The sequence below is a fragment of the Rattus rattus genome, chromosome 1, assembly GCF_011064425.1.
Source record: "Rattus rattus isolate New Zealand chromosome 1, Rrattus_CSIRO_v1, whole genome shotgun sequence".
NCBI classification, from domain to species: domain Eukaryota; kingdom Metazoa; phylum Chordata; class Mammalia; order Rodentia; family Muridae; genus Rattus; species Rattus rattus.
The window spans coordinates 150261100-150277678 of record NC_046154.1 but is presented as its reverse complement, the minus strand read 5'-3'; the positions used below and the strand labels follow the sequence as shown (position 1 = coordinate 150277678).

Sequence of the window (16579 nt, the reverse complement as noted above, 5' to 3'; positions counted from 1 at the left end):
GGGCGACCAGGGGTCGCCCAGGTGCACAGGGGCTCCGTTTTTCGGACGACTTTCCAGGTGCAAACAGGCACAGGCTACCCTGTCCACAGACCTAAGGAGGCAGAGTTTGGAGCCGGGGCAAAGTAGCCGCGGGGTCAGGCTGTGCAAGCACCTGCTTTGCGGCGGTCCGGGGCAGTCCGGGGCGGACTGGTGGCCGGGAGGAGAGGCGCGTCCCACCTGGGCCCCAGTGCCACCGGCCCAGCGCCACCCGCCCAGCGCCACCCGCCCAGAGCCCGCCGGGCGGGCGCGCAGCCAGGGCAGCCAGGGGGCGGTGCGGAAGGGCGGAGGGCCGAGGGCGGGGGCTGCGGCTGTCGGAGGAGCGGAGCGCTCGCCCGAGGCTCTGACTGGGTTGGCTCGCAGGTGTGGCCGCAGCTCTGGCCATGAGGACCCTGTGGATGGTGCTGTGCGCTCTGGCGCGGCTGTGGCCCGGGGCCCTGGCTGGCTGCACAGAGGCCGGCCGCTGCTGTCCTGGTCGGGACCCAGCCTGCTTCGCCCGTGGCTGGAGACTGGACAGAGTCTATGGAACTTGCTTCTGCGATCAAGCCTGCCGTCTCACCGGGGACTGCTGCTTCGACTATGACAGGGCGTGCCCAGGTGCGTGACTGAGCCCGGGGAGGGGAGCACTAGGAAGCCAGGAATCATTTGGTCGCTTCTAGGCCAGGCCAGTATCAGCCTTCCCATTCCCAGTACCCCCCTACCTCAACCCCCACCCCGCTCAATCCCAGGCTTCCCAGTCCTCTTCATCTAACGTCCCGAAGCACCCCCAATGTCTGTGGGGTCACCTCTAGTTTGAATTCTGTGACTCAAGAACTCCAGCCACATAGAGTCACCTGGGGCCTGGAAGGATGGCGCTGACAGTTGTCAGGGGTGTGTCCCTGGACCAGCCTTCACCACACTCATTCTGTCAACCTCATAGATAAAGTTTGGGAATAGAGAAGTGACAAGGGCAGGAAGGTGAGACTTTCCCACTTTGTACCACGCTTGCCCAAGGGGCCTCCAAGTTCTCAGAGGTCCGAAGTGTTCTGTGGTGGGCTCCAACATTGACTACAGCTGCTTCCCGTGAGGTTTCCTGTGCTCCTGGAGCCATCTTTAGGATACTTTCCTTCCTAGAGTCTCTGTAGTGTTTACCCCGGCCAGCTTTCCTTCAGAGTGAGGCCTTTTCTTATTTAACATTCTCATAGCATCTCACAGTTCTTTAGGTTCAGTCTACGCTGGTTCAATTGAATTTAAAGGTAAAGGAAGAAATAAGAAACACAGTCCTGAAAAGCAAGCCGTGCCCAAGAAGTCAGCCCTGGAAACCGAAGCAGCTCTGCCTCTTGCTAATCAGATCAGCCCCAAAGCCGTACATATGGTAGGGCCTGAACTCACCGTTCCCCACACGAGTCCTAGGCAGTGAAGAGGAGAGGACCTGAGGGCCGTGCCACACCTCAGGAACCAGAGGCAGTCACCCAGGCCTGACACCGTGGCAGGGCACAGATGAAAAACTAGAAGATTTACCGACTGGGACTAATCATTTGCCTGTGGCGAGGATGTTCCTTTGATAACTGCCCCCACCCCTTCCCAGGGCATCTTGCCTGAGACTAAAGGCAGCTGGAAAGAAAAGTCGGTTAATCAGAAAATGAAGTGATTCTGAGCCATGTGCTCCCACCCCTGACAGCACCTTAAACTGGGTGTCTCAGCTTCGTCTCCCTGGGTCTTGCCAAACCGCTCGTTCTTGAGGGGTTTGCCTACGTATTAATCATGGAGTCCTGTAGTCCTGGTGTGTGGTCAGCACACGGATGGTGCGTGTGTGCGTGCGTGCGACACTGAAGGTGCAGTCTCTACTCAGGAAGTCACTGCACCAAAAGCACAGGAGGAACTGCACACACATAGTACAGAAAGCTCCCTCTTCCTGCAGGGGACACTGTCCATGATGGCCAGGGATGCCCAACAGCAGGTTGGATTGGATTTGTTCCTGTGTGTCCTTTCCTACAGTCCCGGGGTTCATCTGTCCTCTTACATTTTATGCTGTGGCTCGTCTCCTGTATTTTTACTTTTGCACCCCATGGCTCTGTGTGAGTGAAATAATACCCCATACATAATATTACCACAGTGGTAACATTCGAGAAGGCTCCTGCATGGCTAACGGGAAATAGCATGCACGTGAGGACAGAGGGATGAGCAGTGCTTGGAAAGAAACACAGGAGCAGAGCAGCGCGAGACTTCCTCCTGTTATCTGGAAATGCACAGGCGTGAACATTTATTAGTTACTTCTGGAATTTTCCATTGAATATTTTCAAACAGCTGGCTACAGGTAACTGAAGGCAGTAGAACTAGGGTCGGGAGAGAGTTTTACTAAAACAGGAGAAAGACAGTTTGCAAGGAGATACTTGGAAGATCTGTGGAAATTCTCCTAACGTCCCTGTCCAGTTGCCTGTGGGGGACAGGATGCTTCTGCCAGGCCCTGCAGCTTATAGAGTGGACACAACCAGATAAAGAGAGATTCAGGCTCTCCGGAGGGATGGGGAGTGGTGCCATGAGAGGAATTTAGAAGAAGTAGTAGTAGTAGTAGCAGCAGTAGTAGTAGCAGTAGCAGTAGTTTTTGAGACAGGGTCTCTCTCTGTACCTCTGGCTGTCCTCAGACTCACAGAGATCGTCCTACCTCTGCCTTCAGAGTGCGGGGACTAAAGATGTACACTACCACACTTGGCTGTACTTTGTTTCTAAGCTTACCATCTCGTGAAAAACTCCACAGGACTCCATATGGTTTTCCAAGCAAGCCACAGAAACCATACTCCTTCCAGAAAGGTTGTGTGTGATAGACGGAGGAACTAAAGCGAGACAAGGGCTAGTGTGTGGTTCCAAGAGTCCTATGTGAACTTTCCTGGGGCTAGAGAACAGCAGAGCAATAAGGCCCCTTGCTGACATGCTCTGTCAGAAGTTCCCGTGAAGACACAAAGGAAAGAGCAGCCATTGGAAGCTGGCTACTTGGTGAAACTGAGCCCGCCTATGCATTAGGAAAGGATAATGGGCAAGGGCAGGGCGGGGCCTCCTCAGCACTGGGCGAGCACTGTGGGTCAGGGTTGCTGTGGGCCTGCCTCCAATGGCCACAGCTAAATTTGCAGCTAGAAGCTGCCCTGAGAGCAACACTTTGGCAAAATGCCTCTAATCTGGAATTTCCCTCCAAATATTTATTATCTGTGATCCCCTTTCTCTCTGAAATAGCCATAATGTTACGGTTTAGTCCCTGATGTCAAAGACTCCTGGGCTTAACCTTACTTTGCCGTCCATTGGCCCTAGGGGTTTGGAGAGTGTGTGCAGGTCTCTTGGGGCTCAGAGAATGTCCTGTGTAAAGGAAATGAGAAGAACACCTTGGAGGCTGCCTATCGATCCCCAGAAGATAATGCCTAAGAAACTTAGCACAGTACTACAGTCAGCTCCAGGTTCCGGGCCTACCTGCTCCGTGGACTACATGAACCATTATGAGTAAATTAGTTAAAAATCACACACTCAGATGTCATTTGCCTAGTATGGGAAGGTCTTGAGTTTGGCCACCAGCACCACAATTTATTTTTCTTTGTTGCAAAAATCTGTCCCGGACCCTGGGGAGAAAAGACACCCAATAAAGTATGCACATTGGTGTTTATCTAAGTACATCTGCCTAAGGTCAGGGAAGGCCTGAGCTCAGAAACTCGTCTGACTCAGGGACATTGGGAAACGTGCAGTTGCCCTGTGTTACCATTTTACAAATGCCAACACTGAGCTATGCGAGAGCTCCCATCACCCCAGCTCACATGGGTGAGCATAGGACTAAGGCCAGAAACTTGATCTCAGGTTGCTCCTAGCCACCTCTTTGAATGGAATTTGTGGTGACATTTTCTTACACACAGCAAAGTCGAGAGTCCCAGGTAACTCAGTACTCACAGCGTAACTCAGTACTCACAGCCGTTTCACCGTTCAGACTTTGTTCTTGCCCGAGGTTATGCTTCCTATCTTTGTTTTCCAAAGCCCTTTGACTGACAGTATGACCAATGTGATTCCCAGGATAGCCAGGGACACACAGGCAAAGTCAGGAGAACTTAGTCTTGCTTGCCCAGTCCCTCTCCCAAGTTGCTACTCAGAACTGGGCTCCTACGACCTTAATGCGAAGATCACCGAAACTGTACTGGATCCTTCACAGAAATGTAGGGAAGAGGTAGAAATATGTATAGCAAGTATTAATTCACATAGGACAGGGCAAAAACTGTGTCCCCTGTGTCTTCTCCTGGATCTCTGGGGAGCCTAGGAAACAAGCCGACTGAAATCCAATGGGGAAAGGGACAGCGTGCTTATGAACCCGGGCTCCCAACCAACCAAGAGGAGGGATGGCTCAGACGGTGAGGACAATGAAGGTGAAGCTTTTCCAATCAGCTGAGCATGAGAGGTAGGCTGTGCAGGACCTGCCACCCTTACTCACAACAGCTGACTTAGCAGTGGTGGCCTACAGTTAGGAGAGGGAAGACGTTGACACTCGGGTGACATTTCCCCTGGGCCAGCACTGGCTCCCTATCCCCACCCACACACTCCTAATCACAGCACAGCCACTTACAGCCATTGACTCCCTGTAGTATCATGACCTGCTTAAGTTACACTTGATTTTGGTCTCATCTTATTCCCTGGCATTGCCAAGAGGATGAGGGGCCCAGAAGTGCATACAAGGACACAGTTCTACTGCAAGTGCTACCCAGAAGAAAACACCATTACCTTTTTCCATTTGTATTTTCTCCCTCAGCCCCACCCCAGATTTACGTGATGTCTAGAGTCCCGCTTATCTATCAAAGTAGCTAAATTCATTGTTCTGCTTGAATTTTATAAACTAGTCCACCTGATATCTTAAAAGATTTTGTAAAAACCTACTGAGGTCCAGATGACATCGTTTTTTACAAGAACAAAAACCAAACCAATACAACAATGCTGAAAACTAATTTTTTTTATTGATGTAGAAAGAGTCTCTTGGGCAATCTGGGTTTATCTGAGTCTCAGAAAGGCTTTGACAAGGTGCAGAAAAGGATGTATATGCCTAGAAAGGAAAAGGAAGACGGCAGAGATGTAACGTAACATACTCACAAGATATGCCTGCCTTTCTGTGCTGGTTTACACCTTTTCTATAGACTGTCAAGAAGTAACAGTTGTTAACAGATGCGCCCTTCTGCAGCGCCTGCGCAGAAGTTGTTAACAGATGGGCCCTTCTGCAGCGCCTGCGCAGAAGTTGTTAACAGACAGGCACATTTGTAGCGCCTGCGCAGAATTGTTAACAAACGGGCACTAATGTAGTGCCTGCACAGACTATTCCAAAGGGTATAAGGATGTCTGCACCTGATGTGAGAACGCATTTAACCTTTGACTTTTAGATGGACCAAGCAGGTAGGGTGGGGTGACAAAGAAGAGTGCCTGTGTTTGTGTGACCAACTCAGGAGAGATTCCTATATGACGACAAGATCCAGATGCTACACCAGAGAAGGAAGAACTCAATGGTACTGATCGAATGAGGGATGCTTCTCTTGCTAGCAGTTTAATTTGTGATGCGATGGTGGTGTGTGCTCACTTTGAGAGGAAGTATCATCAAGAAAAATGATTTTATTTTTGAGATAGAACGTTGTCCATGATGTAGCCTGTGATGCCTTTGAATTCACTATGTAGCTGAGGATGCCCATGAAATTCTTTCTGACCTTCCTACCTCCAACTCCCAAGTGCTGGGATTGCGGACATGTACCACAATATCTGGCTGGAAAAAAATAAAATTATCTTTTGAAGACATCATAGTGGTCCTGTAATCCTAGCAACCAGGATACTGAAGAGAGGAGGATTGCAATTTAGGCCAGTTTTAGCTGGATGTTGAGTTTGAAGCCATCGTGGTTTTACACCGGTGCATTGTCTCAAAACACAGCCAAAGAAAACAAATAAAAATTGCCCTTGGGAACCTGAAGACTAAAAGTAGTCGGCATAACTTAGAGAAAGACCGTGGTAACCCTGGATGGAAGGTGTCTGCTCCACAGAAAGACAGCCCCAGTACGTCATGGGAAAGACCACGCCAAGCAGGCAGGAGACAGTCAGCATTTGAGGGCACAGAAAGGGAACATCTCTTTCACTATATGCTGAAACCTTTGGGTGAGGAAAATTGGGATCACATAAAGGGCAATACAGTTTCAGGCCTCAGATGATAAACTGAAGGAGCTCATCACTTAAGATGAAGTAAAGCAAGAGATGTAAGCAGGCTAAAAAGATGAGAGTCCAGGCTGCCAGCAGAGGCCAGCTCTCCCCAAGCCACACGGAGAGAAAGGACTGGGCTGAGGAACCAGTTTGTCTGAGACTTTAGCAGTTCTCAGCCATACTTTGTACAGAAAGAAGCCTGAAGGAAAGTGAAAATGTGCCCAGAGGCCTAGAGCACACACATGCAGTGTCCTGGGAGGAGAGAGGCAGTGCAAGTAAAGCTTGGTGCCAGTGTGGTGCGTGTGTGCTCTGAGGAGTTTGGATTTCATGCCCTATGAAGCAAGGGTGGCTTGAATAGAAATATTCTCCATCGGCTTGTGTATTGAACCCCTGGTCCCAGCTGGTCCACTGGTGACACAACCACTGGAAGAGGTTGTGCAGCCTTGCTGGAGAAACTGCGTCACCGCGCACAGGCACAGAGGGTTTGTGCCCCAGCCGACGTCATGCTCCATCTCCCTTTCCCAACTGCAATGGAGATGTGAGATTTCAGTCTCTCGGCTTCCTGCATCAACTACATGCTGTACCTTTCTGCCTTAACATATTCTCCAGTTCTCAGAAACCATAAGCCGAATACACTTGTCCTTTCTGTACTTGTTTTTGGTCATGGTATTCTTTCACAGGCGCAGAAAAGTAACACCCTTTCAAAGAAAACCAAACAACAACAACAACAACAACAACAACAACAACCAGGACAAAAGAGAAGCCAGGTACGAGAGCGCACACCTTTCCATCTCAGCCCTTGAACTAATCTCTGAGAGTTCAAGAATAGCACGGGTGTGATACCAATGGGCAAATCTCGGCCACTTGGGCTACATGGTGAGACCCTGTCTCAAAACAGTAACAATAACAAACAAATAGGGGTACAATTTTTAAAGTTCTTGAACTTGGACATGACTGGCTGTCCCTATCAGGACATGTATTCTTTCATACAGTGTATCTGTTTGCTCTTGGCCATTCCCTTATGCCTGGAGGTACAGATCTCTGAGACCACTGACCAGTCAGAACTCCACCATTCCTCACTCTCTGGTTGATCCATCGCCCTCGTGTCCAGTGGGTTAGAGTCAGAGGTGTGCTAGGCTAACAGTAGGAACATGGCTGTGCATTCTGTGTTTGTTCTCCTGCGCTCCCAATGTGTTTGCTAGACTGACTTTCCAAATCAAGGTCTTACACTCAAGTCTACATCCCAGGCGCTGCTGCTTCTGAAGGAAGCCAACCTGAACACCGAGTTGACTTTAAACAAAGAAGAGAAAGACGTCACCAAGTTTCCTGTACCGAATTTGGTGCCAATCTAGGTTTCCTTCCCTGAAAGGGGTGGGATGATGTCATCAAATTGTTAAACAGTTGAGCAGAGTGAAACCCAAGGCCATCAAGCACCAGCTGACTAGGTGGCACTGTGACAGACCCCATCAGCAGCTGGCGAAAGACTGAGAAGACTGAATTTGAAGAAAGAATATTTTATCTTGTTGTCTTTAAAGATAAGCTTTAGTGGGAACGGGGCAGGGCTGCTAATGAAACAGTTCAAACAGAAACATGTCATGCAGCTGAATATATGACAGGCAATAAATCTGTCAGAAGTTCCTGTACTTATAACCTCTGGGACCAAAAATCTCTTGTGGTAAATTCCACCTACAGTGAATTCCATCTCACAGAATCAAAAGTTCACAAGAGAATCAGAAATAGACAAAGGACTTAAACAATTCTAAGCAGTCCACAGATGTGCGACATACGAAGGTTCCTCCTTTAGATTCATTCAAAAGGAGAGAGCTCATCAGGAGACAAGCCGTTCCCAAGGGGAGTTTCCATGGTTGGTGCGGCAACGAAGACTGGCCCGGCTCACTTCCTGCACGAAGGCCCTTGACTCTGATACCAATGGGCTTTCAGATGGCAAATGGAACATGCTTTGAAATACTCTAAAAACTCAGCTTTCAATTTGTGTCCACTTTTTATACCAGGTGTAGGGTGTTTTCATGTCAGAACTGTCAGACATTTCCAAAAGTCAGAGGGATTGCTTATAAATGACACTATGTCTTGAGGGCAAGGGGGGGTCTTATTTTGTAGAAAAGAAAGTTTTGGCATCTAACTCAGGGACACGTCCATAACACTTGGATGCCTTAGGCTCAGATGGCTATCAGCGTGGTGGAACACCTTTAATCCCTGCAGTTGGGAGGCAGAGGGGCAGGGGCAGAGGAGCAGAGGGGCAGAAAGGTACAGGCAGAAGGGCAGAGGGGCAGAAAGGCAGAGGGACAGAGAGGCAGAGAGGCAGAGAGGCAGAGGGCAGAGGACACATCTCTTTGAGTTTGATGCCAGCATGGTTTGCAAAGTAGGTTCCAGGACAGTCAGAGCTGTGTAGAGAATCTCAACATAGCACAAAGCAGCACAGCACAGCGAGGCTCGGGTGTCAGCTATGCTCAGCTCAGGAACTGGCGCTGAGACCCTGGGTGGTAGAGCTGAATAACACCGCAGTTCTATTTTTAGAGTTTTTGAGGAACCTCCACACTGATTTCCATGATGGTTGTACCAGTTTATTCTCTAGTTACAACAGCGAACTAGGGTTGCCCTCGCCAGCATTCCCAGTCATTTATTATCTTGATAATGACCATTTACCTAACTGGGGGAGGAAGTGTGAAGGAACATGAAATGTAGAAAGGCCATTGAAGGCACAGGAACATTGGTTAATAAAACAAGCTCCTTTCCTCTTCTGGGTCTTGATGATTGTGGGGGTCCAGGAAGCGCCCCCTAAGCCACATAAACACTGATCTCAGCTAAGCAGGCATGGTTTACTGAATGCACATCCCAAGAATGATCGCCAAGGGCAACAGCTCAAAGCTGTGAGCTGGACATTTCTCAGGGCCAGCTTATGAACGTTAAATCGGCAAAAACCACAGTGAGCTCAGATGCGGGTGCTGGAAGTGCCGCCCAGTGGTCAGTCCTGACTCAAACCATTTTAGACCTAACAGTTCATACTGACCTTTAATTTGATGGGTCCTATGTGAAGCTTACAGTTGTGGAACTCCTTAAGATTAACAAACCTTATAACATACAGAACATAGCATGGTATGTGACCAGCATGACCCTGCTTTGAGTCAGTTATTTTTCTGTGTCAAAGACTGGCAGGCAGATTACAGCAACAAAATGAATAGTTGGCAGGCATGGAACAAAATGGCAGCAGCTATGCTAGGGGGACAGACCTCAACACTGATAGCAGACAGTGCAATGACTATTTATTAACCGTGTTATCTTGATGTTTGACTTCTAAGTTCTGGTATATTTCCGGTACTAATTCTGTCAGGTGTACCATTGGCAAAGATTGTTTCCTATGTTGTAGGCTGCCTCTTCACCCCATCAACTGAAGCTTTTGTATTTTGTCAGATCCCACTGTCTCCATTTTTGGCTTTATTTCCTGGAGTCCTGTGTGTGCACATAGTTTCGGGTGTATGCACTACTTTATCTTGTAGTGCTTTTAGAGTTTGACAGCCAACACTGAGATCTTCGAGCCACTGGAATTGATTTTTATGCAGAGTGAGAGATAAGGATCCAATTTCATTTTTCTATTTGTAGATATCCAAATGCCCCAGAATCATTTGAAGAGCAAAATAATGGAAAAGCATTCAGATTTTATATGATGGCCGGCAGGGTCGGGGTCTGAGCCCATGCAGGCTGTGTAGATTCATCCAGTACTAGCTGCCCTTACCAGAGCTAGTTGACTTTGCAGGGAAGGTTATGGGGTGGGTCCCAGTGAACAGACACATTGAGGCTTCTTTACCCAACAATAATCCTTCTGTTTACCCAGCCAGAGTCCCCCTGTTTAGGGCGTGGTCACCAGCACTGCCTGCTTAGGTGAATGGGGGCTCTGGGACCTTGACAGCTCTCCGTTCTCCAATGTGTACTTCTGTTTCCTTGTCAACAGTCAGGTGGCTGTAGTTCCGTGGACGTCTGAAGGGACCTTGTATTGCACAGACCTGTGTGTCCAGTTAGTCTTTGTTACGTTGAGTCACACGTCTCATCACTACATTTTCTACAGGGATTGATCAGGAAGTGCGGGGTTACTGATGGATAAGGTGCACTTTTGCTTTCTCATAATTATTTTCTCTGTTTCCTACAGTGAATGTATATTACTGTTAGTAGTGTTCTGGGAAGGGAGTGTTCTGGGAAAGGCCGTCTGCCAGGTGTTAGAAGAAATCACTCCCAATGTTCTGTAGCCAGATGACTGCGGCTGTTAACAATTTTATATTCCAAAATGGCTATAAGTTCTGCCTACAGGAAATGTTCAGTGTTTAAGAAAGACGGTTTACCAGTGACAAATTTGAACATTATACACTTGTACACGTGTATTGAACTAGCATACCCTTTTCTATAAATATGTACATGTGAAAATACAATCTGGAAAGAAATCATGTTAAAAATTAGTGGCTGGGCTAAAAGTTACTATAAGGGACCAAAAAAAAAAAAAAAAAAAAAAAAAAAGTCAGCAGTATAAGGAAGTATACTGTAGAAATGTACCTGTGTGCCCCTGGCCAACCCTTAGCATCCCAGACCTCCGCAGAGGCACATGATTATCAGTTAACCATCAGGATGGGTGGAGTTCATATCTCTGAGACCTGCTGTGTTCCCAGATACAGGTCATGGCTAAGTTTACGAAGTTTACACAGCTACATTGATTCCACTGTCGGTGTGGGCAGGAACAACCCGGCAGGTTGGTTGGGTTTACTCCAGTGCGAGCATGTTGTTGTTCTGTTTTCCAGCTCGCCCTTGCTTTGTGGGAGAATGGAGTCCCTGGAGCGGCTGCGCAGGTCAATGCCAGCCCACCACGCGTGTGCGCAGGCGTTCGGTCCATCAAGAGCCACTGAATGGAGGGGCGCCCTGCCCACCCCTGGAAGAGAGAGCCGGCTGCCTGGAGTACTCCTCGTCACAAGGCCAGGATTGCGGGCACTCCTTTGGTACTGGTGTTCTCATGACTGCTGTGTTTGTTGCTTTTGATGACTTTATTGCCACTTCCTGAAAGGTCATGTGGTGCTCAGAGAAAGTTCCATGAAGTGCAGAGAATGAGATGGACTAATCTGCCCAAAGTAGATACACAGTTCAGGAAACGCTTGTTAAGGGGATGAGTAGCCAGCTGCACAAGCGCCTCTTTCCTTTGCTTCCCTCAGGGTTTTTGGTTTTCGTGATTGGTTTTAGGGCAATGGTCCTTTCAGTTTTGCATGGACGTAGTAGTAAACACGTGAGAATATCACCAGCTGACTGACCCTTTCTCCTCTTACTGGGCACTGAAATATATACTAGTTAAGTACTCCACTGCTGAGCAATACTCCAGCACTCGCACGCATGCGTTCGGTTTTCCCTCCAGCACTCATCGGCACATGTCTTGGGCAATCACTCAAGCTAGGGACAGAGGAAGTTAGACGTTTCACACAAGAGAGCAGTCTCTAGCCAGGGTAACCTTTTCACTGCCTTGGTGGTTTTCTTAATCCCACAGGGTGAGATTACTATCTCGATTTTTGATCCAATTTTGAGGCAAGCCTTATTAAATACTGGCCAGGATGATGGTCACTGGGCAGATCCATACCCAGGATTCCCGAGAATGGCCCCGAATTACATTAGTCAGGTGTTATAAAGGCAAACCCCACAAGGTTGTATACTTCCTGTATCTGCCATGGACGACGGGTGATCAAATACATCCTGTGCAGTTGGGGAACCAGTCTTGTTGACAGAATTGAAAACTCGTAGCTTGTTATCGCACATGCATGACAACTCCAGCATTCTAGGAGGTCGTCTGTCCTTGGGGGAAGTGAGGTTTACAGGGTAGAAGAGGTTTTATTTTATAGATCTCTCGAGCACAGTAATTAAGACTTAAAGCATAACTTCAGCCTCATAATTTCGGATTAAACAGGACTTTTAATTTATTCATTCACAAACATGAAAAATAAAAGAAAACTGATTCATTTCTAAACTATGATAAAATGATCTTTTGAAGCACTCACCTCTCCTTTCAGGCTGACTGGACTGGGGCTGACCTGGTCAGGTTTGTGAGTCAGCTGAAAAGGTTATGTTGTCTGAGCGCAGGGGCAGTCACGTGTACACAAAGCTACTCCAGGGCAGAGAGATCATTAAATCAAGGAGTTCAAGGCCACCCTGAACAAAGTCATCAGAGCCCGTCTCAGCAAACAAACAACCAAACAAACACATACACAATCAAAAAGAAAGAAAAGGAGCGGTGGATATGGTGTGGAGTAGTTGGTGAAGGGGTCAGAGAAGCTGGTTCACTAACCCACCAGAAACTGTGTCTTAGGAGGAGATGAACGGAGGCTGGCTCCGGTGCTGCTCTGGACTGAATTCAGCGTGGCAAAACATTGGCTTTCCTGGTAGAAAACACCATATGTTTTGTATAAACCTGGAAATTTTTACATCAATGTGATCTTTATCAAACAATTTCATTCTTTTTTCCCCACATACATGTATTTATTTGCTGAATGTCAATTTGGCGCCAGACGTGGGCTGTATGGTGGGTTACCATTGGGAGGAATGTTAATGTGAGACCCAAAGTTCTGAATACTGCAGTTTCGTGGACGGAACATAAACATCTTATAATCCCAGGAAATTAATCTAGAAATTTTAACTGCATTAATTTGTACAACTGAGGCAAACAAATCACTCATCCAAGGAGCCGTAAGCAGGAATAATACTGACTCCTTTTTGTCTGGAGGGACAGGAGTTATTTTTTTGGAGATGAGGCCAAGAACCCCCAGTCGCCCAGAAGAAAGGCCAGCTTGCTTAAACCTGATGGTCAGTTGTACACAGGTGGAGGGGCTGACTAAAGCCCACGTAGGCCCACGAGAGACAAACCTGAACTGCCGGTGCTTGAGCAGGGTATGTGGAAGGGAACGCCTCACAGCATGGCAGCCGGGGGTCTACGAGGTAAAGTCCTCTCTCATCAGTGGGTATTGGGTGTGGTGCCACAGCTGGGCAAGTGAGCCCTAAATGCTAAAAAGTTGCTTTTGATTGTTAGAGGTGTGTATATTCATGTGTATATGTGTGCATGCATGTGGAGGTCAAAGACAGCCTCCAATGCCATTCCTCAGGCACCCTTTCCCTCGTTCTTACTGACCTGGAACTGAGCAATTAAACTAGGTTGGCTGGTCAGAGCCCCAGGGATCTGCCTCTCTATGCTTCTCTCGAGCTACTAGTATACCAAGCACAGAGCCCCTCTCCCCCATGTCTGGCGGGTTTTATGTGGTTTCTGGGGATCAAACTCGAGTCCTCAAGCACTTTACTGACTGAATTGCTCCTCAAGCCCTTGTTTGGCTATTTAAAAAACTGAATGTGGAAAATTTGGGGGTTGGTGCCAGCAAGCTTCTGAACTAGAGAGAACTCTATTTTTGGATTCCTGTCTTTTTCCGAAGAGCCTTGGAAAGGCACATTGAGGTGTTTTCTGCTGCAGGGACCATTGTAATCAGACCAGGAATTGTAAAGGGTCACAGTGGACGGCTTTGGTGGAGGCCTGGCATTGATTCGGTGGTCATATCAAGCTTAGGGGGAAATCATTATGCAGCTCCAAAGGGACCATTCACAGAAGCCATTAGAGGGCATAGTTCATTCTCAGTCCAGGCCCTCAGCAGAAACACAACACATCAGGCCCAGCAAGATGGTTGTTGTATGGTTTCTGGTGGCTCTAGTCCTAGAGTCTACCTAGCAGGAAGAGCATCTATTCTCTTCATTCACAGTATTTGGGTGCTGGAAGGGTTTCTTCAACACCCAGGCCATTGCACTTCCCAGTCTTGAGTCTCTACTTATACCCAGGGGATAGTGTGCCCCAGGAGAATCTGGTTCATGCTCAGAGCCCCGGATGTCTCTCTTCTGCCTAGAGGTGCTCACTTCTTGTCCAGCAGCTCCAGATCGGCCTCCTAACTCCTCTTCCACACGGTCCCAAATCTCTGCCTCACAGCTCCTGCCAACACACCCACTGAGGATTTGATGTGACAGTCTTTCTCTCTTGCTTCCTAAAGCTGCTAGTGGCCTTGGCTTACACTGGTGTAGGCTCTGAGTCCACACTCCCTACAGGCATAAGGAAAAACCTCCTAGTTTGCAAAGAAGAGGTACATCTCCAGTTTTAGTCCTGACTTGTCCCCAAGCTGGCTGGGGAGCAGAGTGTCCATTGAATATTGCACTGAGATCCTGGACCAGGAGTGTCTGAGCCACTTAGAAATTCATCAGAAATATAATTCTGGGGCCTGACCCAGACCCATGGCATCAGAATACCTGAGGTAGGTTCAGAATTTTGTCTGAATTGTAATGAACTTTTCTGGATTGACCAATGGTCACTAGAGTTTCAGAATATCCCAAACATGGCCATGCACTTCTGCCTGTGTCATGGCTGGCAAAAGTTTCCAAAGTGGATCTTCTTTTGTAATAATAATATGTACAAAAGGGAATTTGTTTACTGTACCAGAGAACCTTTCAGAACTAATGATTGAGTCAAGTCCACTCTGCAAAGAAGGATGTAGAATATGCAGGGTTTCCCCACCTTGTTTAATTAGACAAACTTTCCCCACCCCAGAAGCAACTCAGTAAAATCACTGGTGTTTGTAAATATGTGATAAAGGTGAACAATTAGAGGAAGAGGTGAGTGGCAGGCAGAACATCCGCCTTGTTAGATTCTTCAGTGCCTGTTTCACACCAGGTCCTGCTCATTCAGACTCTGCGAGCTTAGGTAGAAGTCCGAGCTAAGGAGCACATTGTTCTCCTCCATCAGGGCAGATCCTCCTCTTCAGCTAAACACACACCCTCAGAAAGGATGACAATGGAAAGTGTCAGGGAGGAAGGGGACACCTGCCCAGCAAGCCAGAGCGACACAATCGAACCTGGTGATCAGTGGGGAGACACATGACATGGCCCAGTCACATATTCATCTAACACTTGCTTCCTGCTTCCTGACATGACTGTTTAAGATTTTAGAGATCCGGGCTGGAGAGATGGCTCAGTGGTTAAGAGCACCGACTGCTCTTCCAGAGGTTCTGAGTTCAAATCCCAGCAACTACATGGTGGCTCATAACCATCTGTAATGAGATCTGATGCCCTCTTCTGGTGTCTGAAGACAGCTACAGCATACTTATATATAATAAATATGTCTTTAAAAAAAAAGATTTTAGAGATCCAAACCCAGACAGCAAGTGTATCACAGCTGCTACAGCTCAGGTTCATGAGCACTGTGCTAAGGAGATTCTCGGGCTGGAGGTCACTTGTCACTTGCTGGAACCTACACAGTAGAAGGGAGGCAAACAACTCCCGCAAGTTCTCCTCTAACCTCTACACACTCCCTCTGGCATGCACCAAGCGCTACCCCCAATTTTAAAAGTGGTGTGTGTGTGTGTGTGTGTGTGTGTGTGTGTGTGTGCATTTGTTCTGCCCTGTGGTGACATGTGAACCTCTACCACAGTTCCTGTTCATGGAGCATGAGCACAAGCATAGTTACACTTCGCTTTTGAATGGCACAGATAGCTTTTGTTTGCTTGCTTGGTTTTTTTTTTGTTTGTTTGTTTGTTTGTTTGTTTTTGAAACAAGATCATGATTATGTAGCCCAGACTGAGCTCAAACTTTCTATGTACCTGTTAATGACCTTGGACTTCTGATCCTTCTGTCATCCCCTCCCAAGTGCTGGGATTACAGACTGTGTCACCTGCAGATATGCGCATGCCTTGTTCAGAGAGCTCTCATAAGCATTCTTAAGTCAGTTTTCAAAGAAATCATCCCGATGGCTGCTGGAATAAATTGCCAAAAACTCAGTGGCTTAATATGACACATATATTTTCTAATGGTCCTGTAGGACATAATTTAGCAGGTCTACGTGGATTAAAGCTAGTGGGTCAGAAAGGGCCTATCCCTTCCTGAAGGCTCTTTGGGAAAACGATTCAAGCCTGTTCATGAGTGAGAGAGGATCCTGGTGCACAGGGGCAGAAAGCACAGTGGCTGTATCTCCAGTTCCATGGGAGTAGAAGTTGTAAATGACGAATGGACCTTGTGGATTTAGCCAAGGAGAACCCTAAGCGTGATGTTGTACATATAGCCTGGGTTCTTCTTACCACTTATAGTAAATCAGAAGTGAAAAGAGATACAGAATGAGAAGAAAATATTTAATCTTAATGGAATCAGGATTACAGATTGGTTAGTTCTCAGATGGAAGACGGCAGCACAGCGGTGATGGCATGCTCTTAGGAAAAACACAGGTTCTAGGAAGAACACCAAGGTTGTGGCTGTAAGGTCGCTTAACATCTCCAAAAGCTAAGGTGCCACTGATTTAGTGACCTAGACAATTCAATAT

General features: G+C 47.6%; 1 protein-coding gene across 1 annotated transcript in view; it reads left to right on the top strand.

Annotated features, from left to right (window-relative positions):
- The first annotated feature begins 339 nt into the window (after positions 1 to 339).
- Positions 340 to 16579, top strand: part of Sbspon (somatomedin B and thrombospondin type 1 domain containing) — a 28964-nt gene continuing 12724 nt past the window's right edge. The window contains exons 1-2 of the mRNA XM_032906910.1: positions 340 to 633; positions 11010 to 11204. Of these exons, the coding sequence (XP_032762801.1) occupies positions 420 to 633; positions 11010 to 11204 (409 nt within the window). The 5' untranslated portion in view covers positions 340 to 419. The remainder of the gene's footprint in view (positions 634 to 11009; positions 11205 to 16579) is intronic.